General features: G+C 39.3%; 1 protein-coding gene across 1 annotated transcript in view; it reads left to right on the top strand.

The window, feature by feature from the left end:
* Positions 1-26,017, top strand: part of vps35l (VPS35 endosomal protein sorting factor like) — a 135,054-nt gene that overhangs the window by 78,753 nt on the left and 30,284 nt on the right. The window contains exons 23-28 of the mRNA XM_068056171.1: positions 1,400-1,463; positions 4,636-4,734; positions 5,285-5,362; positions 8,976-9,090; positions 21,085-21,224; positions 23,948-24,113. Coding sequence (XP_067912272.1) covers positions 1,400-1,463; positions 4,636-4,734; positions 5,285-5,362; positions 8,976-9,090; positions 21,085-21,224; positions 23,948-24,113 — 662 coding nt within the window. The remainder of the gene's footprint in view (positions 1-1,399; positions 1,464-4,635; positions 4,735-5,284; positions 5,363-8,975; positions 9,091-21,084; positions 21,225-23,947; positions 24,114-26,017) is intronic.

Raw genomic sequence — 26,017 nt, 5'->3', positions numbered from 1 at the left:
TGCACTTGAGGTGGTGGTGAGCTGCCTTCTTGACCTCTGCAATTGTGAGGTGAAGGTACTCCCACAGTGCTGTTAGGTAGAGAGTTCCAGGATTTTGACCCAGGAACAATGAAGGATTGGCCTTTATATATGGGGCAGAATTTTACCAGTCCCTTGATGCCATGGGTCACAGTGCGGGGTCAGTAAATGTCTGCGGGGAGAGGCCTGCCTCGACTCACGACATCGAGAAGGGCTCACCGCATATTAACGGCAGTGGGGGGGACCTCGGTGTGGCCCCCTGGCGGTGGGCCCTTCATCTGCATATTCAACTGAACAATAAAGGTGGAGTTCCGAGGCGCAAACCTGGTGGGGAGGGGGGAGCAATAAAATTTTCAGGGTGGGAGAGCGGGGAAGTCACTTTTTATTGGATGTGGGGATGGTGGGGAGGGGTTGAAGCAACAGTTAGAAGGTTGGGGGGGAAAGTTTGGGTAGGGAAAAAGGCAAGTGTTGGTCATTTCGGGCATTGAAATGACCATTGGGGGTGGTGTTGGGGAAGCGCCTCCATATCTTTATTATTTGAGAGTTAAAAAATAATACTTTACCTTTTAAAAAAAAAATTACATTTACTTCTAAGGGCTTAAAGCCCTTTAAAAATGGTGCCTGCGCAGTGGCACCGGATGCCGTTTCTGGGGATGTGGCGGCCGCCCCCGCTATGTCATCAGGGGCGGCTGCTCTGCCCCCTCTATTTAAATCAGCCCCCGCGCGTAATATCTCGGGCTCAGGGACGGCGCACTCGTAATATTCAGCCCATGGTGTGCGACTTGGAGGGGAATTTGGAGGAGGCGGTGTTTCCATGTGACTGCTGCCCTTGTCTGTCTAGGTGGTAGAGATTGCAAGTTTGGGAGGCGCTGCTAAAGAAGCCTTGGCAAGCTGTTTTTATGTTGTGGCATATGTTATTAGCTGAATTGGGCTGGCTGAGATGCAATTCTGCAGCGTTTGCATTGGAGCCACTTGCTTGTTGTCCTCAACACTGACTTGCAGCAAATTTATCTCCGTCAAAAAGTAGAGACCTGCAACAGAAGGTCCCAACAAAGATTATTAATGTCAGTTCAGAATAGTTTGATGTGGTAGGCAATTATGATCTCTTTCATGTAGGTTCCATTGTAGCAATTTGCTTTTATTGTTTGAAGGAAAATATTGCAAATATTTATTCCAATTAATTTGTAATTACATCTGTTTTCTAAAATTATTACTTGGAATTACTCATTGTGGTCTAATAAACATTTTCATTCAAGAGAATAAATGTATTTTTGATCCTATTGGTTTTGCTTGGTTTGCCCTTTTAATAAATTACGGATTAATAGTTTTTTTTTATTATACCTATTTGTTTCTGTGTGCACTAACTTTTTTTTTATTGAAGTGCTTTAACATTGGAAGATGAAAAAAGGAATTTGTCCGTTCTAATAAGTGGATTCATCAGAATGGTAAGTACTTGATTTCGTTATAAAACACGATGTATGAAAATAAATCTCTTTGCTGCTAAATCCAGTATATAGAGTAACGTTTGGTTATTTTTAAGAATAGACTTGTCAATTGAACTCAGATGAAGAGATGAACATCTTTATCTGTGCACTATCTTGCATAACGTCCTATACCTTAAATTTCCTGAAATATCTTTGTGCGACTCCACCTATTAATTTGTTGGTGTTGCTCTTAATCACAGCAGATTTATTCTAACCAACAAAATTTAGTAGGCAAATTTATTCTACCACATCCAAGTGGGGTATTAATTGTGATTGACACCAGCCCTGCAGCGGACCACAGACAAGTAAATTTAAACAAAACAGAAATAATTGAACAGTTCTTAGCATAAATGTAGAAAGATTTAAACTTTTTGAACAATGCTTCCTACAGTTATGATTTACACTTCTGGTCAGCAAGAGTTAGTGCTCCTTATAGATACAAAGTAATCTTAGCTAAGTAATCTTAAAATATTCCCACTCTTATTTATTTATTTTTATTTATTTAGAGATACAGCACTGAAACAGGCCCTTCGGCCCATTGAGTCTGTGCCGACCAAGAACCACCCATTTATACTAACCCTACAGTAATCACAGTAATCCCATATTCCCTACCACCTACACTAGGGGCAATTTACAATGGCCAATTTACCTATCATCTGCAAGTCTTTGGCGGTGGGAGGAAACTGGAGCACCCGGCGAAACTTGCAAACTCCGCACAGGCAGTACCCAGAATTGAACCCGGATCTCTGGAGCTGTGAGGCTGCAGTGCTAACCACTGCGCCACTGTGCTGCCCGACTCTTCCTCCACTCTACCTCTGTCAGTACCCTACTAGTTACATACTGTCATTTAGCATGTCAATCAAATAAACCCAAGGTCTCATTTGTAACCTGACCAGCAAATGAACTCCACATTTGTTTCTAGAATAGAGATTTACAAAAAAGTTCAACTTCCCCATAATAATTGCCTAAGCCATGTGTCAGGGACTTAAGGGTCAAGTTTGACTTTGAGGCTATTAACTGCAATTCTGGTTAGCATCAGCAACTTTCTTTGGAGGTATTCCTGGATGTCTGACCATATGACATCTAGTCAGTATCTTTCGTCGAGGTTTCATGCCAGCAGCTGTTGTGTGAAAAGTTCAGTCAACCGGGGGCTATCCACGAGCAATCTGAGGGCACGGAATAGGGGAAACAGAAGAGGGTGAAGGATTTACAGGAGAGAACCAGAGGCGAAAGGAACTTTTGATTCCGCCAGTAACTAATATAACTAAAGGGAGAAGGAAATTAATCAAATGGCTACAAATACTTTTTGCGAACACTTTTAGCCACATCTTAGTTTATCCGCTAATCTGACCATTTACTACAGGACAAAACATTTGTCGCCAAATAGCAATTAAAAAAAATAAAATGATTGGCCTTGCCTATACAACAGATGTCGGTGTGCTTTGAGTGTTTTCAGTTAGAGGCCTGAGCCTATATGAAAAGCCTGATCAATGAATATATAAAGTTCCCAGCTGAAGGGACTAAGCTCACAGCACGTATCTGTGCATACAACATGTAAAAACTTTCGTTTAAAGGCAAAATTGACTTCAGCGTATAATAATATTTGCTATTTGTAAACGCTATCTCCCCTGATATTTCTCTGTATCAGTGGAAATTACTGCAGCTGAGTACACTCAATGAAGCCATTGTTAGAAGGCTTTATGGTAATTTGTTTTTTTTAATGTAAGCTAGTCCTTATGAAGTTTCAACAAAAGATAATGAGTAAATTCAGCCCATAATCTCTGGAGTTTAGAAGCATGAGAGGTGATCTCATTGAAACATACAGGATTCTGAAGGGGCTTGAGAGGGTAGGCACTGAGGTTGTTTCCCCTGGCTGGGGAATGTAGAACAATCTCGGGTTAAGTGGTCAATCATTTAGGACTGAGATGAGAAATGTCTTCACTCAGGATTGTGAATCTTAGAAATTCTATATCTCCGAGGGTTATGGAAGCTCCATCGTTCAGTATATTGAAGGCTGAGATGGATAGAGTTTGGTCTGAGGAAATCAAGGGATGTGAAGATCGGGTGGGAAAGTGCAGTTGAGGCATATGATCAGCTATGATAGTATTGAATGGTGGAGCATGCTCGAGAGGCCACATGGTCTACTTCTGTTCCTATTGCTTATGTTCATATGTTTTAAAATACAATCATTTCAAAATAGTAAGAGATGCAAAATGTTTTAAGCGATACAGCATATTCCTGATAATTTAAAGACCATTTTTGCACAAAAAATTGAATTATCCAAAAGCCTAATTTAGTAATGTAACACAGCAAAGTGGGAATTGTGTTTAAATTATCAGTTAAGTCAAATCACATAACTTTAAATTGATTAGATGCTACAATGCATTTACCAGTAACGGAAGTCAAAACGCACATTGTTCAGTTTAGTTTTCATTTTCTGTTTCTTTTATTCTCTTTCACCCTTTGCTTAAAGGGTCTATAGCACTTTTCTAAATTCGTTTGTGGGATGTGGACATGTTTGGCTAGGCCAGCATTTATTGCCCATCTCTAATTGCCCTCGAACTGAGTGGCTTGCTAGGCCATTCCACGGGGTATTTTAGAGTCAACCACATTGCTCTGGGTCTGGAGTCGGCCAGACCAGGTAAGGATGGCAGATTTCCTTCCCTCAAGGACATTAGTGAACCAGATGAGTTTTTACAACATTCGACAATGGTTTCATGCTCATCATTAGACTAGCTTTTTAACTCCAGATTTATTAATTGTATTCAAATTTTGCCACCTGCCATGGTGGGATTCGAACCCATGTCCCCAGAGCATTAACGTGGGCTCTGTATTACTGGTCCAGTGACATTACCACTATGTCACTGCCTCCCCCTCTACTAGGACAAGCAGTAGAGCTACACTTGTCATTTCTGCTCTGAGTGGTTGCTGGGAAGTACACAAACAACTAGGCTGGATGATGATCTGATCCTTCTCTGAGTAGAATATTTAGTGTCTACTTGACACTAAAAGACAACATATACCATTCTTCTGTAGTCCATTGAAGCTCCAAAGCACTTCTCCTGTTTATTGTTTTGACTCAATAAAAATAATTAAACTTTTCCTGTCTTTTTCTCTTATTTTGTATGAACAGGTTTCATTTGGTCGTGACTTTGAGCAGCAGCTAAGCTTTTATGTGGAAGCCAGATCAACATTTTGCAACTTAGAGCCTGTTCTTATCCAGTTAATCCATGTGAGTAGAGAATGCATCAGAGAAGGTTTAAATTTATATTCTAGCTGAGCCTATATCATTTCCATTAAATTTGTGAACTTGTGCTCAGAAGTGCATTCACCCACCCTCAATTATTGGTATTGGGCGATATTTGTCGCAGTTTTAGTTTCAAGCTCAAATGTTTTAATTTCACCAGGAGGGGGTGCTGTTAGTCAATACTTTTTTTAAGGGCAGTTTGTCTGTTGTTTCTGTTTACGTACAATGCACAAAATCATTGTCTCTAAATGCTACGTAAGCGTTTGGTAATTACAAATGGCAGCACAATGAAAATTTCACATTTCAGTCTCCATGAAGTTATTTGAATTTGAACCAAAATGTAATCAGATTGGTTAAAAATAAAAAAGTGAAATGATAGTCCAAGAACTCGAGCTTTATATTTTGTAATTCATTCAGTTTAGTAAACCTGTATTTTGATTTAGTAGATTCAGAAGCACTGATGAAGTTGAAATACCCTTTAGGAAAGTATAACTATAGTTGTGCACATGTAATGCTTGTGTTTCTTTCTGTAAAGAGTGTGAATCAGCTTGCGATGGAAACAAAGAAAGTTATGAAAGGCAATCATTCCAGAAAGACGGCAGCATTTGTGAGGGTTAGTGTTAAACTTATTTACTGCTTGCAGGAATGTTGACAGTTTGACTGCTTTGAAACGGAAGAAATGCAGGCTGTTTTATTAACATGTATAACTCCATTTATAAGATGTACAAATCATAAATGCAGCTGTTTACTTATGTATTTGATTACTTCTCTGCCTATTTTTATTCATTGCTTTCCTGAAGGTGTTGATTCTTTGCTGGGGTACAATTCAGTGAGCATCCTTCATATCTTGCCCAAGTGGCCATTATTCATGTATGTGCCTCGATAATCAATGGTCTATTCAACCCCATGGTGCATCATAGCTGAGTCTAATCTTGTCTTCATCTGTTATCCATACATGCACGCTTCCCACAAGGATCATTGGATAGTGATCAGTGGACAAACGCTGATCAGTTTTTTTTGCTCTTTTTAAAAAAAAAGCGAGTAGGTCTGAGGTCAATTGTTGCACCCCTATTGCTGTCCTGACTGAGATAAGTTAATTCAGTACAGACTGGAGATAAAAACTGGACCTTCTGGTATGCATGACTTGGGTACTTACTGAAGGGAACCTGTATATATGTTTTCTTTCATCCTCTCTGCTTCCTTCTACAAAGAGTGAACAAAAAGACATGTTGCCGCTCTAAAAGAAAAGGAATGATGCTGCTGTTTTGGCAGCACCCAAACAGCTGTGCATTCCTGCTTTTCTCCTCCTGTTCCCCTCCCCCCACCACCACTGCAACTTCAAACTATTTCTCTGACTAAGCATAATGCTGTAGTTCATCTTTTTTATCCATCATAATACCAGATGCTGGGTAACCTTGAGGCCTTATAAACACAGCAACTTTAGGGTCCAATTCTGTAGAGAAGGGGGAGGAAGTAAAATCTGGTGACAGAGCAAATTGCTTTTTATTTTATTTGTGTGTGTATTTTTTGTTTTGAATTGTAGTAGCTTTATCCAAAGATGAAACTTTGGGCAGTGTTGCATCTGCTTTTATCCCATTGAAAAAATGCATATTAAGGTTAATTTCAAGAAAACTTGCTTTCAAACCCAAACATTCTCCTGAGTGAAATTCATGAAAATGAAACAGTATTGTAATTTAAACAATTAATTAACTAGATTAGGTGTTTATCAGTAAGTAGTTAAGGCAAAAGTGTATAATGACTAGTTGGGTCATCAGTCCCTGGGTAATTACTTAACATTTCATTATCATCGGTGATGAAATAGTAAGTGCTTTCATGGTGTTAATTGTTTTTTTAACAATCGAGTGAACTACTTCATACTCCAGAAATTACAAGATCACATGCATTTGTTTTTGAGCACCAGCAAGATTTTAGTGGCACCATGAGCTGTAATCAATTTTGAGGTGCTGCACCAGGATCACCCCACTAAGTAATGGATGAGTTACCATTTTTGAGTTACCTCAGCCTGGATTTTAGCCTGTAGGCGATTTCTGTGCAAGGGGTCTGTTGTGAGGTTGGGAAACCCAGAAGAATGGGTTTCCTGAATGCCTTGCTGAATTTAATTTCCAGGGTCTTTGAAGCAGGATTCTAGGCTGCAGGCAGGCTGATTGATAGGCTGGAGGCCTTTTGGGTAGAAAAACTGCTTCTTCGAGCCGAAGCCGACAAGCGCAAGTAGATATATTGGGGAAGTGAGAGATTGCCAGGGAGAAGGGAATGGTGGTCGGGGTGGAGGGCAGATAGATTGTGGTGCAGAGGGCTGGAGGTTGTTTAACTTGCTAACTTGAGTAACTTGCTAAGCCCAAAAGAAACACTGCTGTGCCTCCTAGCCCACAAGCAGTGCTCTAAAGGCACTTATCCCATGGACTCCTACCCCTGTTGCTTCCCGGGTTTTCCAAGGCCTGGGAAACCTGGCCACCTGCAGTATAAAAATAGAATGACAGTTAAAATGAAGACATGCAACCTAAATACCAACCTGCTTCCCATGAGCTGGTTGGTTGTCCACCCCTCATCCTGCCTCTGTTAAAACAAAGTAGGCAAGTTCAGTTCCAGATTTTTTCATTTTAACCTTTGACATGACCCCAACCCACCTGTTTTTGGGAGTTATGATTCAGCCCCTTGTCTTCATCCACATAAGCTTCCAATGCTCTGAGCAAGAGATCTACTGATGAGGAAGACTAGTTTACCTCATCTGCACTGGGCAGAAAAAATCTATAATGTTCCCCACCCCACTCCAACCAGCATCCAACTATTAAAGTCTTGCCTTCAATACTCTACTTAGAAGTTCATTAACTGATGTGGTAGTAATGCTTCAATTTTGACAAAAAATTGAATCTTTGAATGACCTTATGTATGAATTTTGATTAAGTGAATAAAGGGCATGTTTTTGACAATGGGAAGCTAATTTTTTTTTAAACTCTTTTCTCATCATTAAAATAAACATTAAGTAGAGGAAACTGGTTAGGAAAAAATAGCAAACAATGTACATTAAAATAAAAGTTAAAAGGATGATCAGAAATAATGTTCACTTTTATTTTCATGTTATATTGTAGAGAGTTAAACATATTAATAAAGTTGCCTGTGATATTTGAATGTAATACCATAGATTGATTCAGCATCTCTCTGCAGCTAGAATCTTTAACTGTCAGCAGGCTGGAATTGCAGCGGACGTAAATAATATTCAGCATGGCGGCTCATTTAAATGGCTGGGGCAGATCGCCCACCCAGATGACATGGAGGGGGCAGGCTGTGCGTCCCTGGCAATGGCGTCGGCAGCCTTTGTGCAGGCACTGATGCCATTTTTTAAAGGGCTTCGAGCCCTTCCATTAAATTTAAATGTTTAAAGAAAGAGGCTACAAAAAATTTTAAATACAAATAATTTGCCCTTCTCCCACTCCCCCAGTAACCATGCAGTGCGTTACTTGACCTCTTTCCCTACCCCCCCCCCCAAAGTTCTTAAACCTTCCCACCATCCCCTATACCAAACAGATGAGTTTGGCGCCTCTCCCTGCCCCCGCACTGGAAAACTTACCTGCTACCCCTCCCCACCAGTGTTATGCCTCAGATCCCGAGATGGGGATCCGAAGGCGCGAGAGTGCAGGCAACCAGCACCGATATTGCTCCGGGATGGACGGTGGGAGTGCGAAGGTCATTAATTCAGGTATTACCATTAATTTACATATTGAAATTGGGGCTCCCGTCGCCGAGCAGCAGGCGGTCGCCACGAGGCCTCGCCAGCAGCAATATGGGGCCAGGCCTTCGTGGCATAGAGGTCTGTGGCGGGCCTCTGATGGAGGCATTTTCTGGCCCCCCTGATGTCTGCGGGGGGAGGGTGGGGGGCGGTTCTGTAAAGTTCAGCCAGCGAGTCTGAATCTCCCTAGGATCTACTGGTAGTCTACTGAGACAACATTGCTTCCTATTTATAGTCTGTTTGGTAAGTCACTAAATAAGAATATAATGAAAATTTTAATTGGCTATTATCTTGTATTTGTGCACAAGAGAACGTGAAAGATCAGTGTTCAGCTCAAGCATTGAAATGTCTGAGAATTATGAAAGTGTTATGAAGGTTCACTTTATTGATCATTAGTTACTGTGTACCAAAATTAGTACTGACAACTGAGCTACATGTTGTTTCTTGTAAGATTAACAGTTTTTCTTTCACTGATTCACAGGCTTGTGCTGCATATTGCTTCATTACCATTCCATCACTGACCAGTATCTTTGCACGTCTTAATCTCTGCTTGCACTCAGGACAAATTGCTCTCTCAAACCAGTGCCTTTCACAAGGTAAGATAAAATAGCGAAAAACTATTAACGAATGTAAGGGCACTCATGTTAATGGAGAAGACAGTTTACTATCTCTAGGTATTTGCATCTGCTCAAGCTCATGTATAGCAATACATATCAGTTGTGAAATGACTCCATTCATGTGATTTAATTGCTGTAGTTTTTGAACAAATTTAGATGGTCTTCACAAATGAGTAAGTTGGTCTATAGCGGAAAAGCAAGGATTTAGCAGTGGGAGGAGATCTTCAGGTCTGCCTTTTATGGTATTTATGATTATAATCTGCTTTATAATCTGCGTGTGCCAGTGTAGGAATTGCAGAGTGCATTAGCACCATAATCGGCTGTGCCTTGACATTGCTGTTTCACCTATAACATATGGGTGATGCCTGAGCAAAAAGACTGTACAACATTGAGTGCCTGTCGGGTAAACAATGAATTATTTCTATTATGTTAAAGTTTTTAAGCCTTTGAATTCAGGAAGCTGGAAAGCTTCTATTTTAGCACCACAGCAATATTTGCACTGGAGAAACACTTTGTCAGGTTCCCTTTATATAGATGAGAGATTACAGATGACACCTGTCTGAATGAATTACATGCATGCATCAGCTGGGAAGCAACTAGATTAATTGACAATGAAATTTATTTACTGTGTGTTCCTTGTGCACTTTTAAATATTGAGTGTATTGCATATGCATGTTATATGGAAAGGTAATTTTTACCTAGAGGGAAGAGAGCTCTCTAGTTCAAGGCACAGTTTAGGCACCTCTATTTGCTAAATTTAGCACAGGTCAGACATTACAAAAAGCACATTCTTTCACTTTTTGTTTGCTAGTCTACAATGTCCCATTTATCAAACATCCATCTTTAGAGCACTTTTAGAAGTTTGTGTTTTTATTTTTCAACCTTGCAGTATTAACATCTGCTGGACTAGGAAATAGAAATGCCATAATTTATTAGGAAATAGTACCTGCTTCTAGAATCTTCAGGCTTTGTCTTTGATTTATCTGTAAGCATTGGGCTGTTCACTAACATAGGATCTACAATGAAGACAGCTGCTACTGTTCCCACCACTGTTAATGAGCTACTTTTGATTTTTAATGTATTTATTTGAGAACTTGTCTATATTCCAAATGTTTAAAGTTATTGACCGTTGCATATAATTTCTAGCCGTATCTTGATATTCAGTTTATTTCTAAGTGTTGGAACTGGAGCAGCATTGTACTGAGATTTTTATAAACCTAGAACTTTTCAAGTTTAAAGTTAGAAAGTGACTTCCAGATTCTGACCATTTCTTAAGAATTGGTGTTACATCTGAAAATACAGTGGTATGTGAGATTTCATATAGTTGTAAGGTAGCAGTATCAGTGTTTGGATTTTGGCGTTGTGTAATAATGCCACTGTTATAACTAGCATGAAGGACTTCATATGGTGTACCACTAAAAATGGCAGAAAAGTCCATAGCTTAAATGTATGTAGATGTTCTTGAGACATCAGTCCAGTTGCCTGTACAGTACATTGTATAAGACCAATTTCCAAATGCATTCACAGATTGGGTTTTCTACTTAATTTAGAGAAAAACAGTGATTAGAATGGCAAGCATAAACTTGATAAATGCTTGTATTTTTAAAATACGTTTTAGTGCAGTATGAATCTAATTTAGATGGTAGTAATTTTCTCTCTACCTTTCACTGATCAGAAGTTCGGAGATGTTAAACTTTGCTTGACTGACATTTTAACCTTCACAACATATCGGTCATTTTTTTTTCTGTCCAGCATGCAGTGTACTATGTAAATGTCAGCTACTTTACAGCTTGTGGAAAAAGCTGATGCAGGAAGTTAGTTCTGCTGTTCATTGCTTGATGCTTTTGTTGCAGTATGGTGCCCTAAATGCATTCCATAAAGCAGGGATTAGCACTGTTCAACTGAATAGATATATAGCTTCAAATGTAAGCCCAATATTTATTTTCAATTCATGGACTAAGTTTAATATATTCTGTAATATAATTTCCCTTGTTGAGTTGCCTAGTTTGCCTGTCTTAAAATTTAAAAAAAACTTAGCCCAGATATTATGAAAATCCCAAATCAAATTTACAGCGTTCCACTTGAAAGTTTATAAAACTTTAAAGCTGATTTGTGCTGCTCTACATTAAAGTCTTCCATTCTTGGGCATCTCTATTTTTACAAAGGGATACCATCAAGAGCCTGCGGGGGAAAAATACTTTCCTTAATAATGTAGGAAATCATTTTAAAAGTTCAAATAACTTTTTTTAAAAATATACTTTCTTGCAAAACATCAAAGTTTGAACTTAGAAAAAATGTATATGAGCAACTTGTCTACATGCAGGAAAATGCTTTTAGTCAACCATCTCAACACTGATTTCAGAACTTGTTATTGTGTAGCCAGAGAAGAATAATGTAGCAATTGTACTTGTATAAGTGTAGCTTGGATGAATGAAAGGTGGTTGATACTTTCCATGTTAGTAATTGAGATTTCACATTTGAATGTAGAAGTAATATTCTTTTGAAAATCTGAGATTTCTGGTTTAACCTTCTCAAGTACAGGAGTGGCCTCATTCAAAATGTTTTTGACATGCTTGCAGTATTGGTACTAGGAGGGGCAGTCCTCTGCTCATACTTCACTTAGGCTGTTTTTTTTCTCTTTCCCCCTTTCCTGAAAATGAATTAGTTTGCACTATGTGGAAATCACTAGGGAAGGTATCAGTTAGAATCGTAGAACATGGAAGGAGGCCAATTGGCCCATCCTGCCTCTGCCAACTCCTTGAAAAAGCTATCCAATCAGTTCCGCAGCCCTGCAAAGTTTTCCTTTTCAAGTATATATCTATAATTCCCTTCTGAAAGTTACTATTGAAACTGCTTCCACCACCCTTTCAATCAGTGCATTCCAAATCATTGTAACTGCTCCACATATATTTTTTTAAAAACTCTACTCATCTCAGCCCTGGCTCGAATGCCAATTATCATACATCTGTGTCTCTGGGGTACTGACCCTCCTGCCAGTGTAAACGATTTCTCCCTACGTGCTCTATTAAAAACCTACCCTCTCCAAGGCTTTGATATCCTTCATAAAGTATGATCCTTCTATTTTTACAGTGCAATGAGGAGATAATGAGATTTAAATAAACCAAATTTTATACCTTCTGTGGACTTGAACCTTACTTTCATTCCAGATTATATCACCATGATCTTTACATTCTTTACAAGATAATTTACAGATGAGGAAGGCCATTTGGTTCCTCTTAGTTCACCCATCCAGAAACCATTCCCCAATGCAGCATCAAATTGCTTCTTAAATGATTTGCTAGTTTATTATGAACAACTTTTTCTTTTGTTAAAACCACTGTACAAACTAGCATATTTACTTTGGTCAAGATTGGAAGTGGATGGATTGAATGGACTTAAATTCAAAGCACATGAAGCAGACTGAGTGGTACAGTATTTGGGAAACTTTCCTTTTACCAGTTGAGTTTAAATCCAGCCTAGATTTTTTTTGAATGGAAGTGGTTGTAATAACGATGTGGCCCAGTAAATCTTTAAACCATGTAAAGTATATTAATCAATGGTTAGCAGTCAAATCCCTTTCCCACAGTTCCAGATCGGAAATTTGGCTGAAGATTTACCTCTACGTCTAAGGGTTATTAGATGCCTAAAGTTTTGGTTCTCATCTGATCTGTTGCATAAACCTGACTGACTCCTGCACTATCGAATGAATGAGTTAACCATCTCTTGCCTACGTTTTCAAAGATCAGAAAAGAAATATGAATTAGTATTCCTTTATGAACACATCTTTAATATGATTGATAGCAAAATTTGTGAGATGTGCACAAATTGAGTAGGGTTAATTGACAATGTGTTACGACCAAGGCGAGAGGAGTGCACTGTTTATTCTAGATCCACTTCTCCACAGGTCACAACATATAAATTTTCCCACTTACCAATATGGTCAATCATATACTGTATTTTTCGCAGAATAAAACACACTAACCAGGTTTCTTTAATGAACAACAAAATTATCAGTTTATTATAAAACAAGTCTTAACCAGTAATGAAGTAAAGCATATACACAAAGATTGAAATTTTAAAGTTCCCTTTTTACCATAGCGCCTCTCTGTCTCTCTCTGTCTCTGTCTCTCTCTCTGTCTCTCTCTCTCTGTCTCTCTGTCCCGCTCTCTCGGTCTCTCTCGCTTCCCCCCCAACTCGGGCTGAATACTTGCTCATCCTTAAATAAAACATCAGATGAGATATGTTAAGTTCCAAAACTCGCATACAGTTCGAGGCTCTAAGTACACGTAGACAGGTCACTGGGATCTTTTAGAACAGTACCTTTCAGGTGGCATTGAGAACTAATTTAGCAGGCATTTCTTCAAAGACAGGAGACTAGATCAGTTGACAGAGTGAACTTCTCAGGGTCTTTTAGAGAGGTGCTGGAAAGCTGAGCGGGGTTGTGTTCTTCTCTCCTTCCTTGGGAGTTCTTATCTCCTTCTGCAAGCTTGACTCTTTAAACATTCAGCAAGAGTCTGGTCTCTTCCTCCATGACACTACTTCAGCAGCAGGCGCTATCTTTATCTCGTTCTGGAAGGTAAACATTGACACTACAACCAAATGCTCACGAGTCTGCTGCTCTCTCAGGTGAGCGCTGCTGTCATTTCTCTGCCCACATCTTCGCCAGTTACCAGGGTTTTTGTTCTATTTTTAACTTGTCATGTGACAACCAGTAAACATTGTTGCCAAACTAGTTCTTTCAGTGTTCTCTTGATGACCCTCTTGAAAAAAAACTGGTCCAACATTTCTTCAGTTTGACTATTAAAATATTTTAACAAAAACAATCACTTTCATAACAAGTGTAAATTGTTACCATGGACAGTTGAAATGTTTCATTATAATTCTATCCGCTGAATTCTACTTAATACAGGATTAAGTCATACTCAGTAGCCTAGATTAATGTGAGGGCCACGAGATTCCTTTACAGCTAAATTCCTTGTATAACAGCTGGGTTCACACCTTTGAATAATAAGTATATTCAGATATTTTTAAAGTTTACTTTATTGTATTGCTGATAAACTACTAACTTCAACAGTATTACTCTTTGATTCCATACAGTATTATCCCCCCGAGTTAGATGTTGTAGAGTTAAGCGGAATTGTCTTCCTTTGGAGCACTCATTCACTTCATGGGCGGTTTGTGGGTTTAATCTTTGTCTGTAATCAAACAATTCCTCCTCTGTTTCAGGTGGTTGTCATCTCATATATCCAACCTTGTATGTATCTGCACTATGACTGACTCCTGATTTCTGTGCTCTGATTTCAGTCTTGAACTTCTATAGTTTGTCAGACTAAACTTACATTTCATATAAGCCTTCCTTGATTTCCAGTTCCAACTTTCAAAAGCCTAATCTTTTATTTCCTTGATTGCAAAAAGTAAAACCCCTATTTTCCACCAAGATTGCTAATAGTCATAGTTCAAGTTCATTTCTAATTAATGGGTACTTGATTGGGGTACTTGAGAGACACCAAATCCAAGGGAACATTTCTCACTGGAGTCAATACCTTCAGGGGAGTTGGGAAGAGAGAATAAAATAAAAATCTGTGGCTCTCAGTGGGAAGATGAAATCTGAAATTTGATTATTTTGCTGGTTTGTGATCATGTAATTGTAGTTTATCCTTCATTGTTGTGTTGATCCTTTTGATCGTTGGCTTCATGCTGTGTCAAGTAGAAAATAGGCAACAGAAATTTGGAAGAACATGAAAGCGTTAGAGATGTGTATCTGAGAATTTATACAACCATATGGTGAATTAACTAGTGTTGTACTTGCCCTCTGAATATTCACCAAAGCTTCATTATGAAAGATGTAGTCTCTGATTACAGTATTCTTGTATGCGCACCTGTAGTTGCTCATTGCTATTGTGAATGTTTTTATGGAGGCTTAGAAAGCTTATATGTTGATTATGGTGTAATTAAGCATTTGACAACCTAGAGGTTCATTAGACCATAAAACTGTTATGCACCAAAATATGTTAATATAGTTTTAATCTATAAAGTACATTTGTATGAACCGGATTAATTTGTATTCAAATAAGAGTGGACTACTCTCAATTAGACCAGGCTTTCTGTACAATCTTGAAATAGAACAAACTGTCCATATTGTATAACTCATGAATACTGACCTGTATGTTGCTAGCCATCTAATCTTTTCATATAATGAGCAGTTGCCTTTTATTTTGCCTATTGTTGAAATCTGGTGTAATGACTAACTTTCCTGTTGTGCCTTCAAGCCTAAGCTTGCTGATGTGTCTTCTGTTTGTGTCTTCTATTAAATCTATTCAACAATAACAAGATATATATAATGAAGATAGATATTTATAATAGTAGAGAGCTGCAAAACATTTGCAGTCAAATTAGTATCTTTATTGCAACAGTACTTCTTTAAATCTTTCACTCTGGAAAAAGCTACATAAGACTATCCATGTGTAAAAACAGACGTAGGAATATAAATACAAATTTTGTCAAGATCTGGCCTTGTGACTTGTTTATAGTCATAGAATATGAAAGTCTAATTGGGAACTGTTTTCTCCCGAGTTGAAAAGGAAGGTTTACATTTGATGGGCTCAATACTATTCAAGGAAAAAAAACACTATTTCCTTGAAAGATGCTGAAATTATAACAGGCAGATATAATTGAAGAAAACAGCTTCTTAACTACCAATCTTGTTCCATGACAAAGTTCTTGTTTTGGATTCAAATCTCATAGCAACATTATAACTGCTCCTTCCTTGAGTCTACTTCTATGCAGTGGAATGGTCAATGGAGTTAGACTGTGTACAAACTCTGAGGGTATAGACTATTAGCATCATCGTCGTCTATAGAACCAATGGCAACTTTTCCAAAACTTTTTCGTTCAAATCTAGTGAATCATCTGTAGTACAAGAATAGGTTTTTGAATGATACGCATCACATAGTTGTCCCTGCTACTTTGCCACACAACCGATTCTCCCTGCTGCCTTTGAGGCAACCCCCACAACCCCAGAAACAGTCTTTCCAGTCGGGTTAACTTTGTTGAGCTCTTCTTACATCCACTGTTGTTCTCCACCAAATCACCCCGTCGCCACCAACTGTTGGCAGCAGAACGTGTGCCATACGCTCTAGTCCTCCATGTGCCACACATACCTCCGTGTGCGCCAGGCACCACTCACCAAATAAACCCACCATCTGATGCATCCCTTAAGCTGATCAATCAAAACAGTCTGGACAGACAAAGTATAGATAGGGTCTTTAACAGGAAAATCAACCAGCGCAATAACAAAACGGGCCAAAGTAGGAGAGCTTAGTCAAAAAGGTGGATTTTAAAGAGGAGGCAAAGCTGGAGCAGCAGAGGGAATTCCAAAGTATTGAGCGAAAGCAGTTGAATGCATGGCCACCAGTGGGGCACAGGGGATGTACAGGCGGCCAGATTGAGATATGTGGAGGTCGGAGGGGACGGTTTGCTGTCATAGAGGGAGGCTAGAAAGATGGAAAGGAATGAGGTCATGGAGGGATTTAAACACACTGATGCAAATTCTAACTGAGACCTGGGAGCGTACTAAGTGTAGGTCTGCAAATGCAGTGGTGATGGACAAGTAGGACTTGGTACAAGATAGGATACAAGTAGCATAGCTTTTGTTGAGCTGAGGTTTGTGGAAGAAAGGAGACCAGCCCATGTACCATTGGAGTAATTGAGTGTTCTTAATCTCGGTGGTGAGCTGCAAAAATGGCGCGCATGCCAAAAAGGCTCTGCAATCTCGAGCACAGCGGCTCATTTAAATATTCAAGGTGCCTCTTTTTCCCCCCCCCCCCCCCACCCCCACCCCAGTAAATCACTTGGAGGGGGTGGGTTGTCTGTCCCCGGCAATGGCGTCAGCTGCCAGTGTGCAGGCGCTGACGCCATTTTTAAAGGGCAGTCAGCCCTACCGGGATATTTAGATTTTTTAAGCGGCACAGTGGCGCAGTGGTTAGCACCGCAGCCTCACAGCTCCAGCGACCCGGGTTCAATTCTGGGTACTGCCTGTGTGGAGTTTGCAAGTTCTCCCTGTGTTTGCGTGGGTTTCCTCCGGGTGCTCCGGTTTCCTCCCACATGCCAAAGACTTGCAGGCTGATAGGTAAATTGGCCATTATAAATTGCCCCTAGTATAGGTAGGTGGTAGGGAATATAGGGACAGGTGGGGATGTGGTAGGGAATATGGGATTAATGTAGGATTAGTATAAATGGGTGGTTGATGGTCGGCACAGACTCGGTGGGCCGAAGGGCCTGTTTCAGTGCTGTATCTCTAAACTAAGTTTGATTCCAACCTTTTATTTAGTGGTGTTTTGTGATTCTATAATGAGTCCTTTAAAGAGGTGCTGGGAAGTGGCCAAGGTTGATCTTTGCCTTGGATTTTTTTTCCATTGCCTTTCTAATAGTTTGGCCGAGATTCAGAATCAGCCATATGGGAGGTTAACGAGCCCAACTTGCAGCCTACTAACATGCTGTGGCAATGAGCTGCAAACTTGTGTTTTATGTCAACTCTTTAAGCATCTCATTTGTGCAGTGGAAGTTTTTGAAGATAAATGCAATATATTTAAGTTTACTAGCAAATCTTCCATGGCATTGCTCATTGTAATCCTTAGAAAACCTCCCCCTCCAGACCACCATTCTTCCCCGCTTTGTCTTAACATGGTCAGAGCCTGATTAACGGGCTGCTTTTCTTGTCTCTCCACCCACACTGCATCCCCCGAGTCTGCTCTCCATACCTGCTCTCTCCTTTCACCTGACTGTGTACTTCACCACCTACTTCCTCTTTTCTTGCAAATTTTCTACCACTGAGTTAGGAAACAGCCTTTCGTTCTTACAAGCACACTATATGCTTTAAAGGGTAAATCAGACTCATCATTGAGTTCAGCAATTTCAGATCATAACCACTGCTTCTATTTCGTCGAACAGCAGGAGCTGATAGTTCTGCTGTTGCCATTTACAGCTCCTCTAGACCCATCTTTTGTTTCTTTACTTGCCCCGTTACCATTCCCTTTTGCTTTGCACCATCATCTTTTTGATCATTTTTAATCACTCCTACCTTTCCTATCACAGACATTCCCTTTTTTGTTTTTATTCTCCCCTCCCCTCTTTCCCTGCGTCTATACTTAAATTGTGTTCCAACTCTTCCAGTTCTGATGAAAACTCATCAATCTGAAACATTAACTCTGTTTCTCTAACCACAGATGCTGCCTGATCTAGTTTCAGTTTTATTCCAGTTTATTATGGCCTGACACCAGCAGAGAAGATACTTTCATTACTAGCTTGCTAATGCCATCCTGTACTTTTTCTGTTTGCTTTTGTTATTTTTACTATCCTGGTTCAATGTAGTTATCTTTGAAAGTGTTATTATTAAACTATCCAAAATGGACTTTCAGGCAAACCCCCCACCTGCCAAGACTGAGGCACACATGATTTCGCCACATGAACATTAAAACATAAAATTGCAAGCCCCTGAGTGGAAAGACATTTGCGTAGTAACTAGCAGAGTTGGGACAAGGGACAAAGAGCCATGCCCTGACCCATTCAACCAACAGTGGACTTTTGATTACTGGACGTTGAAGGTGGGGGGAGCTAGCATTCCAGGTTGACTGCTAAGATAGCAGAATCCACAAACACAAGAAGTGGTCAGATCAGTTTTTGTTACATGACTAGCTGGCTGTTGAGATTTGAACTTCCAACAGAATTTGAACTCAGCGCCATGTGCTCCTGGAACTGAAGCAGAACACTCTCCTGTCTGCCTGCGCCCACCTCCTTCCCGTGGAACTGAATCTTGTGAAAACACATGAACCTCAAAGATAAAAGTCTCCTACGTGAATAAAGTTTAAGCAGAAAACCGGGCTCCAGCGAAACGCAGGAATTACCTACAAAAGGAGTATGCAGTGAGCTCGAAGTACAGTAACACGATATTGCCTCAAACTGTTCCACTTCATCTTTTTCTTCTCTTTTCTGTCCCTATCTGCATGTGTATATTGTGTGTGCATGATGCTAGCGTGGCATGTTGTATATCCGTAGGCGTGAACTGTATTAGAGTTTAAGTTTTAATAAACTCTGTTTTCTCCTTTAAACCTGAGAAAACCTGGTGTGTTGGTTTCTTTGCCTTATAATTGGAAAGCTGCGAACAAAGATTCACCAAAAGGGGAGCTCAAAACAGTGTTTAAAAATAAAGCCCCATTACAATAAGACTAGGTAAAGACAGCAAAAGACCCCAGACAGCTTTCTTACCTGGTCGTAACAACTTTCTCCATGAGAAAATTTAAAGTAAAATCATCTTTTAAAGCATTTTCAATATTTTCAAAATTATCAGAGGATTGTTACATATTTCACTGAATAAGCCACTGTTGCATGGATACAAAGGGAAGCTATAAATTATATAAATGTTACATGCTCCTGGGATGAACGAGTGCCAGCTAGAATTTTTTGTTGTCACTGTAGTATGCTCCTTGCTAAAATCAGTAAACAGTTGGTTCCTGATATCTTTTAACACAAGAGTGTACTGTATTGTTGCTATGGTGATTTTGCATTAATGACTCATCGTGTCAAAAGGTGGCCAGCTGGAAAAATAAAACAGACCTGCACGTACTGATAAGGCCTAGAAATGATTATGTTGGGTCAACATTAATATTTCAAATACTGACACTTTTTGATGGCTTTTCAACTTTTTACCTCAACAATTAACTATCATTTTACAAGTTGTAATAGAAAATATTTGTGTGTATACGATTCACCTATGAATTAGATTCGCTCGTGTATGATGCATCCATTTTTTGCTACTTTGGACCAACAGTTTTTAAGTGGAAGAAAACCAAATTTGATACACAGCTTTATTTTAATCTTTTTTGCTTTGCTATCATATATTTAACCTACTGGGGAATTTTTGTTGGCACAGTATTTGTTTAGACAAACTGAAATGAATTAATTAGAAGTAATTTACATTTAAAGTTGTTTGACATGTTTCGTTTTTTTCAATATTTATGTTATCACGATACAACCCATTTTTCCCTCCTTTCCCAAAATGAAAGGTGAGGGGGAAGGAAGTGCATTCAGTACAAAGTCTATTAAAATAAAGCAAATTATCAAAAATGTTCTGATTTTTGTACAGTATGTTTGGCTTCTGGAGACTTTCCATTCAGGATTTTTCCACTTCTATCCTGGGCTTTTCTGGTGAATCTCCATACTTGTGAGGACCTTACTGTGAACTGGCACTTTGGACTGATATGGAGCCATTAGATCACAGAAAAATCGTAGTGATTATTTTTGTTTCCCCAGCAAAGGGGCAGAAAAGGCACAGACTTTCCTTTTTGAGCATGGAAAAGCACTCCTGCTCCTCTGCACCCCACTAAGGAAAGTTTTTATCACTTCCTGGCATGGGGTCACCCACTTAGGAGCAGATTAAGATGCCATCGGAGTCCCATGTATGTCATCATACCCTGATTCATATTGATGCGGCTTCTGCTGGTGTCTGGTGAAGTGGGCATCCATTACCAAAACCGGCAGTGTCAAGGTCGCAGATTGACAGGAGTGTAATGGAAAATAGAGCCGCTCTATCTTAACTGCACTTGCCCTGTACCCCGCAACCACCAAACCCCGCCCCCCATTCCTTTCCTGTCAATTGGAGAGAATTACGAGTTGGCTTATATAATTTGTTGGGGGAAAGTTGCCCTGTAAACTTCCTGTAATAATCAGACGTCCACTATAATTTTTTGTGAGCTATTTGTGACAAGTAGTCACTTTTTTTTACAGTGAGAACTTAACGGAAAGATGAGCTAACCCATATATAATTGCAGCCTCGATTGGATTCTTAATACATTTGGAACTTTGGGGGGAGTGTTGACGATAGGTGTAAGAAACCATATAAGGGGAGAAAATAACTTCCACTATGTTGGAAGTATTGAAGTATTAATTATCCTAATTACACTTATTTTCTTTAACCAGCTGATGCCTTCTTTAAAGCTGCAATCAGCCTTGTTGCAGAAGTACCAAAGATGATAAGCATAGATGGGAAGATGAGAACTTCAGAAGGGTTTCTTCTTGAATTCCTTAATAACTTCTTTTCCACACTGTTGATAGTGCCTGTAAGTATCCTGAGTCATGTAACGAATTTCAAATTTGAACTAAAGTTTTTTGGGCAGAGGAGTAGTGTGTGTTGGGAAACCTACAGCTGCCTTGAAATGATAGGATGCTGTGTTTTGTCCTTAGTTCCTCAGAGTTCCTGGTTTAGGCTGTACCATCATAGGGAGGTGCTCGATTGTAAGTGCTTCCAGATTGAGAGAATCTGAAGGTTAATCGTCATGGGTCTGTCACTTGTATCTCCCATCAAATTGATTTGATCTGTATTTGAATAGGCCTGGGGCAGGTTGCCTGTTTGCACTTTAGGTGAAACAGCATTAGAGGCCAGTGAATAATTAGATCAAGGTAGGTAGATGTAATTTAGTCTACATTTTAAACTCCTATATTCTATCCTTATCTTTAAATAAGACTTTGATTCGACATGATTAGAAATCTGATACCAACAACAACTTACATTTACATAGTGCCTTTAATGTAGTAAAATGTCCCAAGATGCTTCACAGGAGCCACATGAAATTTTGGGACAAGTGATCAAAAGCTTGGTCAAAGAGCATCTTAAAGGCGGAGAGGTGAGAGTTTTGGAAAGGAATTCCAGAGTGAAGGTTTAGAGTTTTCTAAATGAAATATTTATTTGTTTCAAGAATATTTTGATGGTATTCATGTAATTAAACTTTACATTTGTTAAATGTCTTTTGGTGAATTATTCCAGCTACCGTTAACTGGATAACTGAAGTGGACTTAATTTAATCTGAGTGGTTAGGTTTTAGTGTTTTATTTCAGAGTTTTAACATTAGTGTACATGCAGTTTTGCATTGTTACTTGTTTTTAATTTGCTTCGATGTTGCTGCTTCAGTATTGTCTCAAAGTTAAAATATTAGATTGTATCTAAATGCAGGGCAATAAGTGGTAGTGTTGCGAAGTAACAGCAACCAAGAATGGGATAGCCAGCAAACTGGGCAGGTAGCATTATTAAACATCAACGGTAGAGGCAAGTGAAATTAATTGTAAATAAAATTAATATGGTGACTCTCAGGAAAAATCATGGTGAATAGAGTCAACTAGTAGTGGAGGGATGGGGGCAGATGAGCAGGCCAGCATCGCAGAGCACAACAGGTGGTTTATCAATGGGAAACAGCAAGAAGAGTTGGGTATAAGATCTGGAGTAAAAGTTAAAAATTTTTCAGCAGTTAAAAGAAATATCACAAAGACACTTATATATGTTTTTGACAAGAAACTGCTGGTTTTAAACACTTATGCAAGATAAAAAGAACTAGACTTGTTCTGTGTCAGTGACTATATCGTGCTCAAAAAGTATGAATGTCTGATACGTTTACGAAAATGTTATCAGCTGTGTTGAAGTAACTAGTTTCTATGGAACAAAATCATATTTAAAACTCACATTTTGACCATTGCATTTCTCTTTTTCACCTTCAGTACTGGCAGTATTTGTTGAGTCTTTGTAATGGCTTAAAATATTCTTTTACATTGATGCATATTTTCTGCTGATATTCAAGCCAGAAAGCTTAGGGAATGGATGAAATAGAATTCAAGTCTGTTAAATGGTTGCCTGCATTCAGTTAGAGACCATTATCCTCTGCAATTTTTTGTTTGTATACTTCCCAAAAGATGCTAATTACTCTCGCAACAGTTGATAGTTTTCGATATTTTATAACCTGACCTCTGCCAGTATCTAATCCTTTGTTCTCTGACAGATGATGGTTTAAACCCATTTGCTTGCCTAATAAATATATCTCAAATCCAGCTATAAAAAATATCTCAAATTCCTCTGAAGGCCTCAACCCTTGATCAGACAGCATGCTGTTGCTTTCTCTCCACTCTGCTCTGAGGCTGTGTGGCTATAGTAAAATCGAGAAAATAGTCAAGGAATTAGACAGCTATCATTATTGTAAGGCTTCCCAGCATTCTTATCACTGTACTCCCTGACTGCTTGAGGAAGGAAGGATGTGGCGAGTCATAGAGCGGATCGAATGGGTTTTAAGCTGGCAAAGGTGGAACTGACCTTTGGGAGATTGGGCATGATGAGGTGCGAAATGCTTGAATGACACAGCATAGGAGGAGAGCAGAATCTTAGATATGGGAGCTGAAAAGATATGAGGATTCCAGATATGGAGAAGGGAGTGTGATTGTTGCAAATCAACAGGAGAACCTCAAAAAAGAGAAGACATGGAATTGGTGTGGTATGGTGGTCTCAATAAGTCAGCATTATTTACAAAATTGATAATGATTTCTCTGGAGGAATATGTTGATTTTTCAGGGTTGTAGAAAGTAAAATATTTTAAAACGGGCAATATTTGATGAGAAAAATTTGTGATGAGCGTCACCTTTGTTCTTGTCCTGAACTAAGTGAGAGAGAAGTGGCAGAAGTAAGCCTATGTTAGCGCATGGAGAGGAATGGGCAATAAAAAAAAATTAAAATAAAAGCAAAATACTGCGGATGCTGCAAATCTGAAATAAAAACAAGAAATGCTGGAACCACTCAGCAGGTCTGGCAGCATCTGTGGAAAGAGAAGCAGAGTTAACGTTTCGGGTCAGTGACCCTTCTTCGGAAACGTTAACTCTGCTTCTCTTTCCACAGATGCTGCCAGACTTGCTGAGTGGTTCCAGCATTTCTTGTTTTTATAATAAAAAAAGATTGACTGTCTGACACCTTCTAATTTACTGTAACCCATTTGCACACTAACCTGTAATAACATATGTTTTTGGACAGGATCACCCAGAACAAGGTGTCCTATACTTAGTGAGAGGTCTTTTGAATGTGATCCAGGACTACGTTTGGGAAGATCACACTGATTCAAAAGTGCGAATCTACATAAATGTTTTGCATTTGCTGGCTGCAGCAAGTCAAGAAACTTATCTCTACCATGTAGATAAAGGTACAGTATATGCTTTGAAATTGTTTTAGACATGACTGACTTTGCAGGAAAATTAATATTTTTTATTGTACCTCCTCCACGCGGTGTAAAAGTAAAGATTGTTGTAAAGAAACCATGAAAAATGCAATGCATATCATTCGAAGAGTGAAGGGAAGTAATATTTTTCTGCATTTCAATTTGCCTGAAATGCGAGGTATATTTTGCAATTTAAAATGTGTATTGATATATGTAGTAAAAATTGTGTGCGTGTATTTAGTCCTATTTATGTATTTGGTAAAAATAGGCAATGTTACATTTTGTTTTGAATTAAACCTATGAGGTAGTTAAAATTTCTAATGGCAACAATAATAAAACCTTTGGCACATAATAGTACAAAGAACTTCTAAATTACTGTTCTGAATTAATGTGTTGAAGATTTCATTACTATCCCCAGAAATCACATTTTAATTGATGAAGCTCTTCTTTAGGAACAATCTTTGTTGACACTTGAGAAATGGTCTGCTGAAAGATTCAACACTAAGCAGTGATATTGGGCAAGTCTTGAGTGAGCTTTTCAGTAGCCCATATTTGAGATAAGACCACACACCAAATTCAGGATTGCTGGATTACTCCCCAGATATCTTGAGGAAAATTATGCAACCAAGAAGCAATCCAACATTTGGAGATTGCAGTGGAAACCCTGATATTTTCCCCTAGTGCATAGTGGCACAGGAAATGCCCTCTCTACAGTGTGAAAAATACGTTCAGCATATGCATCGACTGAACCTTTCAGCTATAAAATGTGTTAAATTTTAATTCACGACCGAACAGGCAAGTCTGAATATATTACCAGTGAAGACGCAAAATTAGCACCAATTCAAGAGCATTCAGATGCAGGCTCCCCAGTTGAAGGCCCAAGTAGCAAACAAAATTGCAGGAGATTGAAGAGGAGGCACAGAGACACTGCAGGCTCTGTAAATAAGTGCAGTAATCCCAACAAGAAAAATAAGTAAATAACACTTCACTGTGGAAGAACTGCCTGCGACTCCTGATTTACTGACTCTGTTGACTTTTCAACTGCTGGTGTTGATTGTTGTGCGCAGGCCATTCATGCTACAATCCAACTATGCCTGCCCTAAAACTGAGTGGAAAATGTCAGTGCCTATGCATGATGGAATGGAATTTTCCCACAGTACAGAATGTCCTATTATAAACAGGGCATTTCCTGTGTTATATTGTAAGTGAATCACAATGTCGGAATTTTCATTATGAAACAGACTTTTATTACCTCCAAAATCACTGTGAAAGATCTTACTACACTAACTTGTGGCTCCATTTTCCCCATTCTAATTGGATTTCATCCAAAGTTAATTGCGGTTAGTTTTTCATAAGAGTAGTTTAACCTAAGCCAAAGAGCATAAATAGATACAACTGTCATTTTAAAGTGTATTATGGTCAGTTAACAAGGCCTATGTTGTTTGAATTTTCCCTGTGCCCATTCACATCAGTGTTTTGGCTTCCGCACCAGACCCAAGCTCGTCACTTCTTCTATCCCTCCTAAGCCACTCTCATGTCATTATGCCTACTTTCATTTCTCCCCTGTCAGGTACTCTGCCCTCCCAAATCCTTGTCAAACCCTTCAGCACACCTCAACCTTCCAACCTACACTCTTCTGCTGTGCCAGACTTGACTCCCTTTTAGATAATCTTACAGTTTCCCTCAGTGCCTCTCTTGGTATTCTAGGAAGGGCACATTGAGGCACTCTTCATTTGCCTTATGAGCAGAAACCCCAACTGCCCCGTCTTACACTCTCGTGACCTTCCCACCCTGCTTGACCTCTGTGGGCTAATCTTTCCTACTCCTTTTCCTGTCCCACTCAATCCTCACAATCCTGACCCATGGACTCTTGCAATGGATTTACATCA

Source organism: Heterodontus francisci, chromosome 24, assembly GCF_036365525.1.
Source record: "Heterodontus francisci isolate sHetFra1 chromosome 24, sHetFra1.hap1, whole genome shotgun sequence".
NCBI classification, from domain to species: domain Eukaryota; kingdom Metazoa; phylum Chordata; class Chondrichthyes; order Heterodontiformes; family Heterodontidae; genus Heterodontus; species Heterodontus francisci.
Note: the sequence above shows the minus strand (reverse complement) of the source record. Positions and strands in the feature narration are given on the sequence as shown.